Raw genomic sequence first — 15,813 nt, 5'->3', positions numbered from 1 at the left:
AAAGTTAAATTTTATTCCTATTCTTTTCACAACTTTTGTTGTGTAATTATTAAACTTACGTTTGCAAAACAAAACAAACTAACCAGACAAAAAACTATAGAACTAAGTACCTTGCTTAACATCTTCTTTTTATACTCTTACTTAAGAAATACTCCTAAAAATCTTTCTCTTATGGCCAATTCTTTAAATTTTGAATTCCTTATTATTTTTTTCCTATCTTGCTTTAATTTATTTACTCAAGCTTATCCAATTACTCTTAATTTCCCAGAGTTCCCGCCACATGGCGCCAAGTATTTATGGGATGGTCTCAGTTTCAAAATACTTTCCTTTTACAAGTTTGACAGAAAAATTGTGTATGGAAGTGTCTAAAGAGGTTAGAATATCATCAATACATAGTTCTAGGATGAAGTTTGAAAGATATTCCACGGTTGATGTGTAAATTGATAGATTAGAATTAATTTTTGATTGTGTTTTAGTGTGAATAATGTAGGGTTTGACTTGGGGTTGTATTTTCTTTCTATTTAGTGAGTAAACAACATCTTTTACTATATCAGCAATCATTAATTTGTCAAGTTTCTTATTGTGGGTCTGCTGATTGCAACAGCAATGGTTCTTATTAATTTTGTTTGTTTGGTCAATATTTTTTTTTAAAGTTTCTTCAAGTACTGATGAATATTCCAGTATTTTAGAGATCTGGTCTTCAAGTTCTCTGACTTTTTCTTGAGTTTTTTCTATTGATTCCTCGTCATGTTGCTTCTTTGTTACTATTTCTATCTCTTTTTTTGAATTTACTCGCTTAGTCTTTAATCTTGAAGACTTTTCATCCCCAAGTTCTATTTTATTTTGGCTCTTAAATTGAGAGTTCTCCTTATTCTCTGCTATTTTTGTCTTTCCTAGCCTATCTTGATGAAGCTGAAGAGACCTATTTGCTGCTTTAATAATCTTGAGCGTATTTTCACTAACATCTGACATCTCTGTATTCTTAATCAGATTAAAAGTACTTTGCTCTATTCATCTAATTCACACAAAGAACACATCAAAATTTCATTATTTCTACTTCTTAACTTGATTTCAAGTTTTTGTAAAATTTCTTTGATGCCAGAAAGCCCGCCAAAACATTTTAATTAATAAAAGGAAATATAGTTAAGGTTTGAAGAGGAATTGAAAGAGTATAATTTGAGTTAAAGAGAAGGGAGGAGCTTGGAGACTTTTTGAGTGTGGGAAGGTCCTTATGAAGGACATGAGTTTATTCAAAATGAGTTTCTTGACAATATCTTTGATATTTATAGTATTAGTTGGATTTGTTCAAAGTAACGAAAATAGGGAAAAGTATCTGGAAAAGACTACAATTAATAGACTACCTCATAAAACTAAATATTTTTTAGGATACGAGTTGGAGATAGAAGTAGATAATAATTTGACCAATAAAGATGATAAGTTTATTCCAAATGAACTTTTGGGATTATTGCAGATTCCTTTACTTGACGATTTGTTAGTAGTTTCAACACAAGGAATGTGGAGAACAGTTAACTGGGGAGAACCTCCTGTTGATATTTATACTACAGGTTCAATATTAAATCTGGGGTTTTCAGATGCAAGCTTAGTTTCAGAAGAGTTATGGTCATCCATATTAACTAGAGTTTCTTCGATGATGTGTAATTCTTTGACAGTCTTTAGTAATTCATTAGATAGAGAAAAGAGTTGTACTCAAATTAAGAAAGGTACCGGTTTAAATAGACAAATATGTAATAACTATGACGATACTTTATGTATGGATAATTTGAATTGCTGGAGAAAGTTACTTCCTTGTACAACTTTAGACTTTTCAAGTAAAATAGGATCTTATGGCATACTCAAGAATATATCATTGGATTCTTTTGTAAAAGCATCGTACAAATCAATAGGATTAGAGCTCAAGAAAAGAGGAAAAAAAGCATATTTCAGGATCTTCTTTAATATAGTTTTGAAAGGAAAACCTTTATATACAATAGAAAAGGAGCAAAACAAGACTTTATGGTCATTGATTGATCTTGAAGAACCAGATTACAAAGATTTTATTTGTTCAGTTGTTGCAGAGTCCAAGATTAGTTATTTTTTAAATAGTATACCTCTGAAAAAAAATGTATTAGATCATGAAAATAACGATATTTGCAATATTGTTCCATATAAACACCCAATACATGAGGATCTATTTAGCTTAGAGATGAATACATTAAACCTAAATAACACAACAATAAAATTAAGTTTAGAGTTTTTAAAACAAGTATGTGGATTAAAATGGATCAAAGATATTTCTGCTTTACATCCTCGGGAACAACTTGAGAATAAGTCAAAGTTAAACTTTTTACATATAGATAGATCCTATGTCAAGTCAGTAATAGGAAATGACATTAAGAATGATAGAACAGAAGGAAGTTTAATAATTGCTTTTGATAATCTTCTTTCTAAGAAAACAATAAGAATTTGTCACTGGGAGCAGTTCCCAAGATATATTAATCCTTGGTTCTACAATACCCGAGTCTTATTAGCAAGATCCAAAGTGATCAAAAATATTATAGATATACATAACAAAAATGATGATATTCTAATTTTGGACTCTTTTAAAGCCTTACAGTTTCTAAATATTAAGATTTATAAATCAGAAAATATATTGGTAAACTTTTGTATCGATTTAACTCCAAATACAAATGTTATTGTTATATTCAAATTTCAAAAATACTTTCTCCCACTTGTATATCTTGGTGCAAAGCTTAAAAGAGGGCAGATATCTCCTCCTTCACTATCTTATTGGAAAATTCAAGAAGATTTAAAGGAAAATAATAATGATTATAAAACTATATATCACAACATAAATATAATTCCAACGGTTTTTTTAGACCATACAATGACTTTCAATGTTGTCGCAATTACAAGCGCTTTTATAATTTTTGGAATAGTAATTACAACCAGGCCTATTCAACTCAGTCTCAAAAACATTTCTATATTTTAATTAATACTAAGAAAAGTTGAATACAAATCAATTTTGATCAATATAATTTAAATTTTTATTACTTTTTAATTTTATATTTATTTTTCCACACATTTGATTAATCAATTATTTTAAATGAAAATGGGCGCCAACATGGCTTATATACCGGTAGCTACATGCGGTACCTACTGGTTGGGCGCCAACGGTGAAATGATAGAAATTAAATAATATAGAAATAAAAAAGCAATAGTCAAATTTGATAATTTAGATAGAATTTGATAGATGACTAGAGCATAAAAAATTAGTTAAACCGGTCAAAATTGCTTCTAGGTTGAACTTATTGAATAAGTAAAATAAACTTGGAAGATATTTAAGAGAAGCCAATAATAATAATAAAGTAAGGCAGAATCAAAGTATTGATTTAGTTGCCATTCAAGGGTGAAACTTTTTAGATATTAGCCGAAGTTTGTAGGTAAATTAGCATAAAAGGTAACATATATAAATTGAAAAATGAAGGGTAAGGACGTATTATCTACGGATTCGGAGACTGAAGATCATTTCTCAAACGAGGGATTTTCAGATTCTGATTTACAATCTGAGGAAGGAGAGGAGATAAATGACGAATTTGTAACAAATTTTGATCAAGAAAGGGATGATGAAGATGAAATTGCCATAAATATTAAGAAAGGTGATGACGATACTATTGGCCCATTTGGATTAAGAGTTACTGGTGAAGATTTGGAAACAATAAAATCAAGAGTAGAATCAATAGTTGAGTATTTGGACTCAAAAGGTCCAGGTAAAGCCACTATAGAATATAAAGGCTTAAACTCAAAAAAAGCATCCAGAAGTGAATTGATGGATAAATTAGCGGATGATATATCAATCCTATATGGATATAATACTGAGCTTACAAACTACATATTAAACTTGTTTTCTCCAAAAGAAGCTTTAGATTTCTTTGAGGCAAATGAAAATAAGAGACCTTTAACAATTAGAACCAATATGCTTAAGAGTAGAAGAAGAGATTTGGCACAGAAATTGATTTCTAGAGGTGCAAACGTAGATCCTACAGGTGAATGGACCAAGGTTGGACTTACAATATATTCGAGTAGTGTTCCAATTGGTGCAACTCCAGAGTATCTTGCCGGACATTATATGATTCAAAGCGCTTCTAGTCTTATTCCAGTTATGGCATTAGCCCCTCAACCAGGAGAGAAGATTCTTGATATGGCAGCAGCTCCAGGTGGTAAAACAACTTATATTGGACAATTAATGAAGAACTCTGGCATATTATATGCAAATGATTTAAGAAAGGACAGATGTACTGGTTTGATTGCTAATCTTCATAGAATGGGTATTAATAATAGTATTGTAGTTAATATGGATGGTAAGGAGTTAGGATCATTCCTTCCAAAACTTGATAGAGTACTACTTGATGCTCCATGCACAGGTCTTGGAATTATTGCAAGGGATCCATCTGTTAAGGTAAAGAGAAGCATTAAAGAGTTGGCTCAACACTCTTTGTTGCAAAAGGAACTCCTTAAAGCTGCTGTTGATATGGTTGATGCTAATAGCAAAACAGGTGGGTATATTGTTTATTCTACTTGTTCTATTTCTATTGAGGAAAATGAGATGGTTATTGACTATATTTTAAGAACTCGTCATGTTAAGTTGGTTCCTTTAGGAGTTGAAATTGGATCAAATGGTATCTCCAAGTTTAGGGAGCATAGATTTAATCCTACAATTTCCACATATACTAGAAGAATATACCCTCATCTCAATAATATGGATGGCTTCTTCGTTGCTAAGCTTAAAAAGATTTCGAATGATATTCCTAAACAAATTAAAAAAGACAGAAGCAAGTCAAATAGCTACATCAAGACTTGGGGCAAAGAAAAATGGACTAATGATCTTATACACAAGATTGATCCAGTAGCTGACTCTGATTATTCTAAACAAGAACAAATCAAAAATACTTCAGGAGATTCTAAAATTCTTAACACCATTTCACCTATTAAAAAGTCAAAGAATAAACCCGGTAAGAGAGACAGAATGCTTTCTCGTTCTCTTAAACAGAATTCTGATAAATCAAGCTCACAACCCTTGCATAAAAAGCCCAATGTCAAAGTAAACTAGCGCATGCAAAATCCAATACACTATTTTACATGCATGACTCTGGCGCCACAAAATTACGTGCACCATTAAATTATAATATGTGGGGAGAAGCAAATTCCAAGACTAATTTATATATTGGTAAACCAACCACAGACAAGGAAGTTTCTCAGGTAGCTCACTTTGTATTTTTAACCCACTTAGTTGTTTTTTGAGGTATTAAAGATAACTATAATAACTTTTTTTAAAAATATTTTTATTATTTCAATATTTGTTTTTTCATAGTTAATTAGTATTTTAAATTAAATTATAACAAAATTTGAACTCTTGGCGCCACAAAACCCGCCATCTGTGAACCACATTTTTTGGAGGCTAGCATAAATTGTGAATTTGAGGGAAAAAAAGCATTTTAACCATACAAATTACTGGCGTCTTCAGCGCTAACTTGAGTGAAAAGGATAATTTTTTTTGTGTTGTAAGGGTGATACATAAGGGAAGGATCAAGTGATTACAATATATAAAATTTAGAGTTTCTCAGGATAATAGGTTCAGATGAATCCTGAGTACGACTACTTATTCAAACTACTTTTAATAGGAGATAGTGGTGTAGGTAAATCATGCTTACTCTTACGATTTGCTGATGACACCTATACTGACAGTTATATTTCAACAATTGGGGTTGATTTCAAGATAAGAACAATAAGTTTGGAGAATAAGACAGTAAAGTTACAGATTTGGGATACTGCAGGACAAGAAAGGTTTAGAACAATTACTTCTAGTTATTATAGAGGGGCACATGGAATCATTATTGTCTATGATGTTACAGATAGAGATTCTTTTGATAATGTTAAACAATGGATCCAAGAGATTGATAGATACGCAATGGAGAATGTTAATAAATTGTTAGTAGGTAATAAGTGCGATCTTGTGAGCAAGAGAGTGGTAACATCAGACGAGGGAAGAGAACTTGCAGATTCTCATGGAATAAAATTTATAGAAACTTCTGCTAAAAACGCTTATAATGTTGAGCAAGCATTCCATACAATGGCTGGTGAGATCAAGAAGAGAGTTCAAGTGAATAGTCAGAATACAAGGGGCTCTGCGCAACAAGGTCCCAAGTTAGCAGGAGCTCAGCCAATTAGACAAGGCGGATGCTGCTCATAAATATTGCACTTGTAGCTCTTATGTAGAATTGACACTTTTGGTTTTTATTTATATGGAATAACGTTTAGATTATTATTGCAAGTGTTGATACTTACAATGCTACTATCCATTAGGAACACACATGGTTACATATTATAAATTGCTAAATTGATATAAAGTTTTCCAGTATCTATTTTCAATTTTGAGTTTGAATATTATTAGCTTTGCAACATTACTTTGAACTTGTTACCTACATATATATTTTTTTAGATAGCATACAATTGCAATGTCATTAAAGATTTCATGACTTAAACCGTGTTTTTACTATTTTCTTTCGGTGTATGACTTGTATTTCCCATACGGATTTCTTGCTTCTTTTCTATATTGCCATTCTTGATGTTGCTTCAAAACATTCTCTGAATGGTTTCTTCAAATTGCATGTTCTGGCGCCACATCCATGACAATTGGCGCCATTCTGGATTTTTGTCTTAATTGGTATTTCACGGAGTACTAAAAATTTATTTGGGACAAAATGAATCAGAAGTAAATATTCTCTTATTTTTTTTCAAGGTTTAAATTAAAATGTAAGTTTATAATGTCATTAATGGTTTAATATGATGAAACAAAGATTCCCCTATTGAATCTGTTAAATAGCAGTTGAAAACAGAAATCTTCGCTCAAATTTCTGATGAACCATTAAAACTATTAAAGAAATAAATATTTTGAGTTAACTTAATTAATTTAAACTATTTTTAGCATCTATAAGGCTTATTGAGGATACTAAATTGGAATTCTCTATTTTATTTTAATGCTTATTTTGAAATGATATTGAGGACAGAACAGATTTCAAGTTTGAGGGATTGATGTCAAGTTGGTTTAAGTGATGAATTAAAATTACATGTTAGGTTTGAAAATCTTTTTAGTGAAATAAAAGGAATTCTGATAATCTTCTTGACTTTTCTCTTGCTATTACTAGCTAACTTGAAGTTAAAGCATCTTAAGTCCTTAGTACAGTTCAACTTACATTGTTATTTTTAATAATAGAATTACTTGTAAGGCTAACCATTTTTCTAACTATAATTATATTTTTATAATATGTTTCTTTTTATTTTGAATTTATTTTATTCTTAATGCATTATTCAACTCAACCAATATTTGTATAATTTGACTTTTGGCGCCAATATTCGTAGGAATCTTATAATATAAATTAGAGGTTAAGTATGCCTTTAAGGAGTTTTCTCGGAAATAAAAAAAAAAGAAAGTTAGATAAATAACGAAAGCTGTATTTGGAGACTAAATAATAATTGGAAAGTTCTTATTAGGTATTAGCTTAGAAAATTATTAAATAAAGCTTAAAGCATAAGTTAGTGGCAATAGTTACAATAACAAACTAAGAATGGATCGTTCATCATTCTCAATTTTGGCTTCAGGTACATCATTTACAAACGGAAGAAAATCTAGAGAGCTTTGGGAGAAGATATCTTATGAAAAAGCAAGATTGGAAGAATATGGCAATTCCGTAGAGAATTTTGAAAAAGAAGATAAAGAAAGTAAAGGAGAAACGATAATAAATGAGGAATATATTATTGATAAGAGGAATTCAATGAATATAGCAGTAGATGGAGACAATAAGACTATGCCATTACTAACATTTAAAGAAATAAAAGAATGTGGAAATCTTCCAGATTGGGTTTTAGATAATATAATGAACATATTGAAATACCAAAAGCCAACAGCAATCCAGTCTCAGGTAATCCCTCTGCTATTTTCTGGAGTTGATTTGCTTGTACAATCTCCAACAGGTTCGGGAAAAACTTTATGTTATATACTTCCAATACTTGGCAGATTAAAAAATGATAAAGTATACTGTGCAAACTTGATTTTAAGTCCAACAAGAGAGTTAGCACAGCAAATAGTTCGTGAGATTAAGATAATTTTAGATATTCATGGCAAAAAGTATCGTTGCAGATATATTAGTGGCAAGATTGATAAAGCTCAAGAAAGTAACACAAAGAGGTTAGATATAGCGGTTTCAACTCCATATCGTTTAGCAGATATTTGTCGTAATAATATAATTAATTTGCAAGGATGCTCAATGATTGTTTTAGATGAAGTTGATAAGTTATTGGATATGGGTTTTGCTCCTCAAATTGATGAAATACTATCACATTCAAATATTCCAAAGGGTGGAAAGGTTCAGATTGCAGCATTTTCTGCAACATTACCTCAAATTGTAATAAATTTAGCAGATTCTATAATGAAATCTCCAGTGAAAGTAACACTTGGCCATAGATTAGCTGCTTCAAGTACCATCATTCAAGAGCTTGTTTGTGTCACAAAAGATGATGCAAAAATTGAATCATTAAGACAACTTATTAAGCAAGGCAAAATAATGCTTCCTACTCTTGTATTCACAAACAGCAAGGATGATGCTCAAAGACTCTTTAAGAAACTTATGTATGATAACTTGATTGTGGAAGCTATACATTCTGATATGCCAAAAGTAAAGAGAGATAACATTATTCAGAGGTTTAGGACTGGTAAGATTTGGATATTAATTTGCACTGATTTAATGGCTAGAGGAGTTGATTTTAAGAACGTTTCTTGCGTAGTTAACTATGATTTCCCTCATTCTCCAAGTAATTATATTCATAGAGTGGGACGTTGTGGCCGTGCTGGAAGAACTGGATATGCAATAACCTTCTTTACTTTAAGAGACATTCCAAAAATTAAGTCCATTGCAAAGGTTATAAAGTCTTCTGGCGCAGATGTACCTTCTTGGATGCTCAAAGTTAAGCTCAACAATATCAAAAAGTCACATTTTAAGAAAAAAATTTGACTACTTAAGCATCTTTCTGACTACTTACAATAAAATACGATAATTTGATTTCTCATACTTTCTTCAAATATTAAGTAAATTTTTTATTTTTTATAAACCATTTTATTTAACATATATTTTGACACGTGTATTTTTGTTTTGTATATTTTTACATTACGTAATATTTTTTTTTTTGCGCTCGTTTACATGCAAACTTGCACATACCGATGTTATTAGTAATAATAATTTGCATGTGGACAACGCCAGTTGCATACCGGGCAAATTATTGCAAGGTTAGTTGCAAATTGCATGCGGCCCATAATGCAGATGCGACAAAGTACTAAAAAAAGAGTAAAAAATAGAAATTGAGTAAAATTGAGTATTTTTGCAATTTTTCGACAAGTTTTATGATTAAATTATTAAAATAAATGTTGAAAGCTGTAAATAGAAAAGCAAGGAACGGAAAATTAGGAATTAATTAAATTTCTCATTGGATAAAATCAAATCAATTTTTTAGAGAAAGCTATAATATATTTGTTTTGATGGGTAATAATATTAGCAGGAATATTAATTAAATGATGTTGAATTCAAAAATTTCAAAATATGTCCAAAATTATATAAATAATAAGGAAGTAACTCCAAGTGAGGCTAAAGAGCTTTATCATAGATTTGAAAGAGTATTAAACAACAATGAAAATCTTAAAAAGGTAAGTTCTTTTTTTTAATGAACCATAGTACTTGAAGTATTTAACCAATTTGGGTTGAAAACTTTGATTTTGGAAGGAAAAAAAGATAGAAATTAATTACTAATTTTTTATGTTTTAGATTTGGTCAAAATTTACGATAATTCAAGATGAGTATCAAAAGGAAAAAGAGATTATAGTAGGAGTAAGAAAATCAATAGAAACGATGAAAAATAGTACATATTTTGAAGTAAAAAAAAATTTTAAAGAAATTAAAGATTTGATATCCGACTATATGAATGAAACGAGTAGATTATCAAGTAAAGAGGAGGATTATAAAAGTCAATTGAAGCTTATTGAGGATGATATTGCTGAATTATCATCTAGGTTGATTACAAATGAAGAGGAGCTCAAAGAGAAGGTGGGAATGAAGATAAATTGTGATAGGAATTTAAGTAATGTAATAAAAAAGAATGAGGAGTTATCACATGAATTAATGATAAAACAGTTAAATACTGTTGCATTAGAATCTTGTTCAAAAATGAGAAGGAAAGAAATAATAAATTTAGAGGATACATTAAAAGAGCTGGAGGATAATACAAGATGTATACTTGGAATGATGTCAATGGAGAATACTGCAATATTGTCAGTAAGAACAGAGTATGCTCAAATTAACGAACAAAAGAAAAAGATGGTAAAAAGTTTAGAAACTGAGAGAGATAAGCTGATTCGAGCAGGAAAGGATACAAAAATAAAGATTGAACAATTGAATAAGAAAATATTAATTAATAAAAAGCAAATATTGCAATTGAAAAGTGAGGAAAGCAAGAAAATTGAAATAATAGAAAAGTTAAATGAACAATTAATCAGTATAAAAGGAAAGAATACAATTGAGGATTCAAATTTGAATAAGATCCAGTCAACAATGAATGCAATAAAAATTCAGTTATCTGGACTAGATGAAAAAATTCGAGTAATAAAGTACTTGTGGGAAACAAAAAGAGATTTCAATATTCATGAGGTATTTGATGATGAAGAAATTATTATGGAAGCCAATAATAAACTAAATGATAGTCATTTTAATATATCAGTTTATATAAGAGAAAATGGAGAGTTGATGATAACAAAAAATAGTTTGATAGATGAAATTGAGATAATAAAACAAAAGTTATCAGAACAAGATTTGAATTCAAATAAAATACAAGAGATTCAAATTGAAATTAATGAAAAGATTAACAAAGCTAGAATGCTTAATTCTGAGTTACTTAAGAAACAGAGAGAGTTAAGTAATACAGAAGATCAAATTTTAGAGAGTAAACAAAGATTACTCAAAATAAAGAATATTTTGAAAAATATATCCAAGAAAAGATACGAAGAAGAAAGGTAAGTTGGAGTAATCTGATTTCTAACTTATGACTATAGCTTAATCTTTAAAATATATTTTCAGACAAAACTATATCAAAGAATTAACAGAATTAACTGAACAATTGGGAAAAAGACTGATAAAGGCAAATCCTAGAGTAAATATCACAATTGAAAGTATATCATGAATAAACCTTATGACTTAAGTAAATTTGGTGATTGAGAGTAATCTTAATTTTATAATTATCATCATAATCATTACTAGACCGTAATCCCAAGTCTTTATTCCTTGAGTACGATATACATCTTATTACTAAAGTATTAATACAAATAAAACAAATCGTAAATATTTAATAAGTATCAGTTATCAAAAGTCTAATACAAAAAGAAAATCTACTTGTGTAACGAAGAGTTGTAACCCCTTCAAAATCGTCATCTCCATTACTATGGTCTAAAAAGAAACATATTCAAGACAGATTTAATTTTGGTTATGACCAGATAAGGCCTTAGCAGCAAGAGCTGTCTCAGATTTCTGTTTGATTGACTTCTTGAGTGCACGGTTTGCTGCCTTTTGGCGTTGTTTAATTGCATGGAGTCTAGTACCTGGGATTTGGGCTAATCTTGCGCTCTTTCTGAGGCTGGTGTATGCTGGGTTCAAGCATGCTCTCTTTGTGAGATTTGTCAAGTTATTCTTCTTAGTCTTGGATCTACCCATACTACCCATGCATCTGAATCCACGTAATGGTCTTAATACAGATTGAACTTCAGTGGAGTTGATGATACGGGTAATATCAGCGTTAGTCATTGCTGGACGTGGCAATGTGTATCCAACCTTTGAAGATGAGCCATGAGTATAGCTACCATAGATCTCTTGGAGTCTCTTAATGGCACCCTTTGTGAAGATTGTAAGACGACCAAATGTACCTCCTGGAGCAAGTCTCAAGAGATTAAGACGTTCAACAGAGCATGTATCGACACCCTTGATATTTCTCATGGCCTTAACAATACCATTATCTTCAGCATAAACAACTAATGGTCCTACAGCGCAGACTCTTCTTCTATTCCTCATCTTACCCTTACCACATCTAATAGCTATTGAAGATTCAATACGCTTCATTTCTTCTTCGAGACCTATTGAATTAAAAAGATATTAAGTTAAAAATTGTTACTAATGGTTATATAATAAATATATTTGGCCAATATTATTGACAAATGGAATGATCATGATCATAAAGATGATAAAGTAACAAATATATATGAATGTTTCTATTTCTCACTTTCTTACGAGTTAAGAAGGCAGAGAAATTTACCTGCATAATTTCAGATATAAAATAAAGGAAGCATTCTCAACAGTTACATATTTCAGTATGAGCTGGGTAACTTCCAAAATCATCCCAAAAAATGCAAATATAGAAACAGGAATCCATCAAATACAGACCACTACCAAATTCCCATTCATATAATAAAAAGCAAGAGATACAAAACTTGCTTGTCATAGTACCTCATCATCTTAAATATCTTTTGGCCAAATACAATCTCAAAACTTACCGAAATTCTTGAAGAATTCAACAGCAGTACTAGTCTTGTTGATGTTTTGGATTTCATTGGATATAACCAAAGGTAATTCTGGTACATTATTGATACGATGTCCACGAGCCATTACCAAAGATGGGCAACCGGTAGCTGCAATGGCTGCTGCAACTGCATGTCTCTTTTCAGTGGTATTGATCTTTCTGTGGAATCTTCTGTAAGTCTTGTTTGGACTGAACATATGACCACCACGACACATGTTACCGAAAGCACCCTGGCCTATAATTGAAAAGTTGAAAAAATAAAGTTGATTTAGAATCAAGTGATATCTCATGTTAAAATGAACACTGCTAGTTTCATTGACGATCCACCATCACTGGAAAGTTATTGGTTAGTCAGACTACCTGTTATAGATACAAAAGATTTCTCCTTTTTCTCTAAAACAGGCAGCAAAGAATCGTTTTATCCACATAAAATATTCAGTGTGGTGCACGACTTATTAACATCATTTGTCTACCAAAAAGCTCTCCATATTTATTGATCATCAAATTTTCTCATCCCGGTTATTCTCTTTATATCCATAAAAAAAGAATGGCACCACTTGGAAAATAATACTATTTAATCCCAGTTAAATAGATTAACCAATCAACTGAGCAAGCCATTTATTAACATGAGTTTTACCATTAACTTACCTGATCTGCTAGTACCAGAAGCAGAAACACGAGGAATACGAGCAACAGCTCTACCTGTACCCCATGACTCAGCAGAATGTTGGTGGCCTAAAAGTGGAATATAGAAATTAATCGATGTTCAAGACAATTGGATAATATTAATATAGTTGAAATGTAAAAGTGGCGTATTATATACATAATGATCAGAATCTACTATCTTAGAAATAATGAATATTTCTTCAGAACATCATGGAAAATTCAGATGTCCCTATCAATAGCTTTCATCACGAATGACCAAATCATTTACATTTCCTCTGTTGAATCTTCAAGAACTTACCTGCTTTAGTGGAAACACCATAAGCTTGTCTCTTGTTCTTTGACATATTGGTGAAAACATAACGAACAAGATCATGTCTTAATGGAGAAACAAAGACTGTTGGCAAAGGAATACTGGAAGTAGCCTTTGTAGAGTCGTTTGATGGAAAAACACTAACAATTGGTCTTGCAAAAGTCATTTCTGGAAATACTTTAAAATTACAAAAGTCCCAAAATTTCAAAAATTTGTTATTTTAAAAGAAGTAAATTTTCTTTTAAGGCAAAAAAAATTTTCTTTAAATGACTCTTTTTGTAAATAGTTAATTATATTATAATAATTAAATATAATTAAAATCTATTTACAAATAAAAATTAATATTTTAGAATGGCGCCATAAAGTTTCAGTACCGGGTCATTGTCGTCTCGCATTTAGGCGCCATATTTGTGAAAAATTATGTTGATGGGAAGAAAAGAAATGCATCAAAAGAGAAAATTAGCGGGTGGGGAAAAAGTGGTCACATAGAAAGGCAAAGGCATAATGCATTAGAATTGATATCGATTATTTAAAAGGTAAATATAAAATGCAGTGGGAAAGGAAATAAAGAAAAGAGTAAAAACTCTGAAAAATTATAAAGATCCTCCTCTATCTAAAAAGAAAGTGAACTAAAATGAATAAAATATCGATATATAGCCTCTCTTGAAAAAAAGCTAGTCAATGGTTTTTATCAATATTCATCAAAACTTTTCACCTTATTAGAATAGTAAACAATCAGTATTCAGAGACCCACATCATAATCATCATAAACATGACCATACTACACCAACATAATATACACTAGGGAGGTATAATCATGCGGAATTGACTTGATAATCAGACAAAGTCAGTGTAGCGGCATACTTCAAGGAGAAATTGACAGTTCAATATCGTTTTGTTCATCAATTATTTAGGCTGTCTTGTCCAAGACCAAACAATGGTGAAGCTGAAGTCTCTCATACATATATATTTATACATCTATTACCAATAGTTTCAAGACTGGAGGGGCGGCTGTTAGTTTTATTCAACTTTAATGGAATTTAGAGCATGAAACGATACAATAATGATGTATTGTATATAATCAATAAAGGTTTTAGAATAAGATTTGAAATGTGAGTTATAGTTAAATATTTTGGAATAGTCCAAATTTTAAGAAAAGGTACCAAATACTCAACAAAATCAGTGTTAATGATTGTAAAGCTCTCATAATAAGCTACATGCCAAATTCCATCTTCTTCTATTCTTCATTGTTTACTTCAATTGCAGGTCGAGCCATTTTTCTAAGGAATAATAATACAAAAAATGAGGACCCCCTCCTTCAATATCCTCTCAACCTTAGATTTCAGAACATACCGAGCACATGAAAAAAAAGAAAGTACTGGATTATTTCCCTTAAGAAGAGACCATGTTATTATATTTCCAAAGTTAACAAACTTTTCTGTAAATAGAATATGGTAGGGCCAATCAATAATACGCACCAAATATTTTCTTATAAATAATGGTGGTAACTTAAAATAACCTTTTACTTTAGAGGAATGAATCTGGAAGAACTGGTTGAACCAACACCTGGCTTACCATGACGTACTGGCTTGTAAGTGATAGAGAACTCTCCAAGGTACATTCCAATCATTTCTGGCTTAATTTCAACAGTAACATAAGTCTTACCATTGTAGACACCTGCAACAGAACCAACCATTTCTGGGAGGATAACCATATTACGTAAATGGGTACGAACAGCAACAGGTTTCTCTCCCATTGGACATTCAGCCTTAGATTTGCGGAGCTTTGCGATAAAAGCTGCAGTTCTTCTGTTAAGACAACCTCTGGCTATCTTACGTCTTTTACGTGCTGGTAAAAGCTCAACAACCTCATCCAATTTCATGGTAAGGAGCTTGTCGAGGTCAACACCTCTGTAACTATAAGTTCTGAAGGTTCTCTTCTTTTGTTCAGTATCTGCCATTTTTTTTTCTCGAGTTGAAGTTTATCTTTTAAAACAAGACTTCTTACTTAGTTTCAATGGGAACTTGGATGAATTATTCTTTTATTAATTATTTACGCGGAATATAATTTTAATAATTTAAATAAGATGATCAGCAATTTAATATTTAATTCATTAATTTTTGACAATTTAAAATTGTAGACAGAAATTTCTAATTGCCATTAGAAGTTGCCGC

The 15,813-nt window shown here is 30.8% G+C and overlaps 8 protein-coding genes across 8 annotated transcripts; 5 read left to right on the top strand and 3 right to left on the bottom strand.

The window, feature by feature from the left end:
• Positions 1-294: 294 nt before the first annotated feature.
• cgd6_3250 (hypothetical protein) lies at positions 295-972 on the bottom strand (the record flags this gene model as incomplete). The annotated part of the gene is made up of 1 exon (XM_627670.1): positions 295-972. The coding sequence occupies one exon, from the start codon at positions 970-972 to the stop codon at positions 295-297; it is 678 nt and encodes a 225-aa protein (XP_627670.1).
• Positions 973-1,231: 259 nt separating this feature from the next.
• On the top strand, positions 1,232-2,989 carry cgd6_3240 (Gpi16p/PIG-T/SPBC1604.15 family; glycosyl phosphatidyl inositol 16 signal peptide and transmembrane domain or GPI anchor; the record flags this gene model as incomplete). Its single annotated transcript, XM_627669.1, has 1 exon — positions 1,232-2,989. The coding sequence occupies one exon, from the start codon at positions 1,232-1,234 to the stop codon at positions 2,987-2,989; it is 1,758 nt and encodes a 585-aa protein (XP_627669.1).
• A 489-nt stretch (positions 2,990-3,478) lies between these two features.
• cgd6_3230 (Nop2p family of SUN/fmu RNA methylase) lies at positions 3,479-5,107 on the top strand (the record flags this gene model as incomplete). Its single annotated transcript, XM_627668.1, has 1 exon — positions 3,479-5,107. The coding sequence occupies one exon, from the start codon at positions 3,479-3,481 to the stop codon at positions 5,105-5,107; it is 1,629 nt and encodes a 542-aa protein (XP_627668.1).
• Positions 5,108-5,635: 528 nt separating this feature from the next.
• Positions 5,636-6,247, top strand: cgd6_3220 (RAS small GTpases RIC1/ypt1; the record flags this gene model as incomplete). The annotated part of the gene is made up of 1 exon (XM_627667.1): positions 5,636-6,247. The coding sequence occupies one exon, from the start codon at positions 5,636-5,638 to the stop codon at positions 6,245-6,247; it is 612 nt and encodes a 203-aa protein (XP_627667.1).
• Positions 6,248-7,622: 1,375 nt separating this feature from the next.
• Positions 7,623-9,065, top strand: cgd6_3210 (Rok1p, eIF4A-1-family RNA SFII helicase; the record flags this gene model as incomplete). The annotated part of the gene is made up of 1 exon (XM_627666.1): positions 7,623-9,065. One exon carries the CDS (start codon positions 7,623-7,625, stop codon positions 9,063-9,065), a length of 1,443 nt encoding a protein of 480 aa, XP_627666.1.
• Positions 9,066-9,869: 804 nt separating this feature from the next.
• Positions 9,870-11,114, top strand: cgd6_3200 (hypothetical protein; the record flags this gene model as incomplete). Its single annotated transcript, XM_627665.1, has 1 exon — positions 9,870-11,114. A coding segment is annotated over one exon (1,245 nt), but the record flags the coding sequence as incomplete, so codon positions are not given.
• A 453-nt stretch (positions 11,115-11,567) lies between these two features.
• On the bottom strand, positions 11,568-13,805 carry cgd6_3190 (60S ribosomal protein-like, putative; the record flags this gene model as incomplete). Its single annotated transcript, XM_001388298.1, has 4 exons — positions 11,568-12,222; positions 12,634-12,898; positions 13,312-13,398; positions 13,628-13,805. 4 exons carry the CDS (start codon positions 13,803-13,805, stop codon positions 11,568-11,570), a joined length of 1,185 nt encoding a protein of 394 aa, XP_001388335.1.
• A 1,356-nt stretch (positions 13,806-15,161) lies between these two features.
• On the bottom strand, positions 15,162-15,620 carry cgd6_3180 (40S ribosomal protein S15; the record flags this gene model as incomplete). The annotated part of the gene is made up of 1 exon (XM_627664.1): positions 15,162-15,620. A coding segment is annotated over one exon (459 nt), but the record flags the coding sequence as incomplete, so codon positions are not given.
• Between the last annotated feature and the right edge of the window lie 193 nt (positions 15,621-15,813).

This window comes from Cryptosporidium parvum, chromosome 6 (assembly GCF_000165345.1).
Source record: "Cryptosporidium parvum Iowa II chromosome 6, whole genome shotgun sequence".
In the NCBI taxonomy this organism is placed as follows: domain Eukaryota; phylum Apicomplexa; class Conoidasida; order Eucoccidiorida; family Cryptosporidiidae; genus Cryptosporidium; species Cryptosporidium parvum.
Note: the sequence above shows the minus strand (reverse complement) of the source record. Positions and strands in the feature narration are given on the sequence as shown.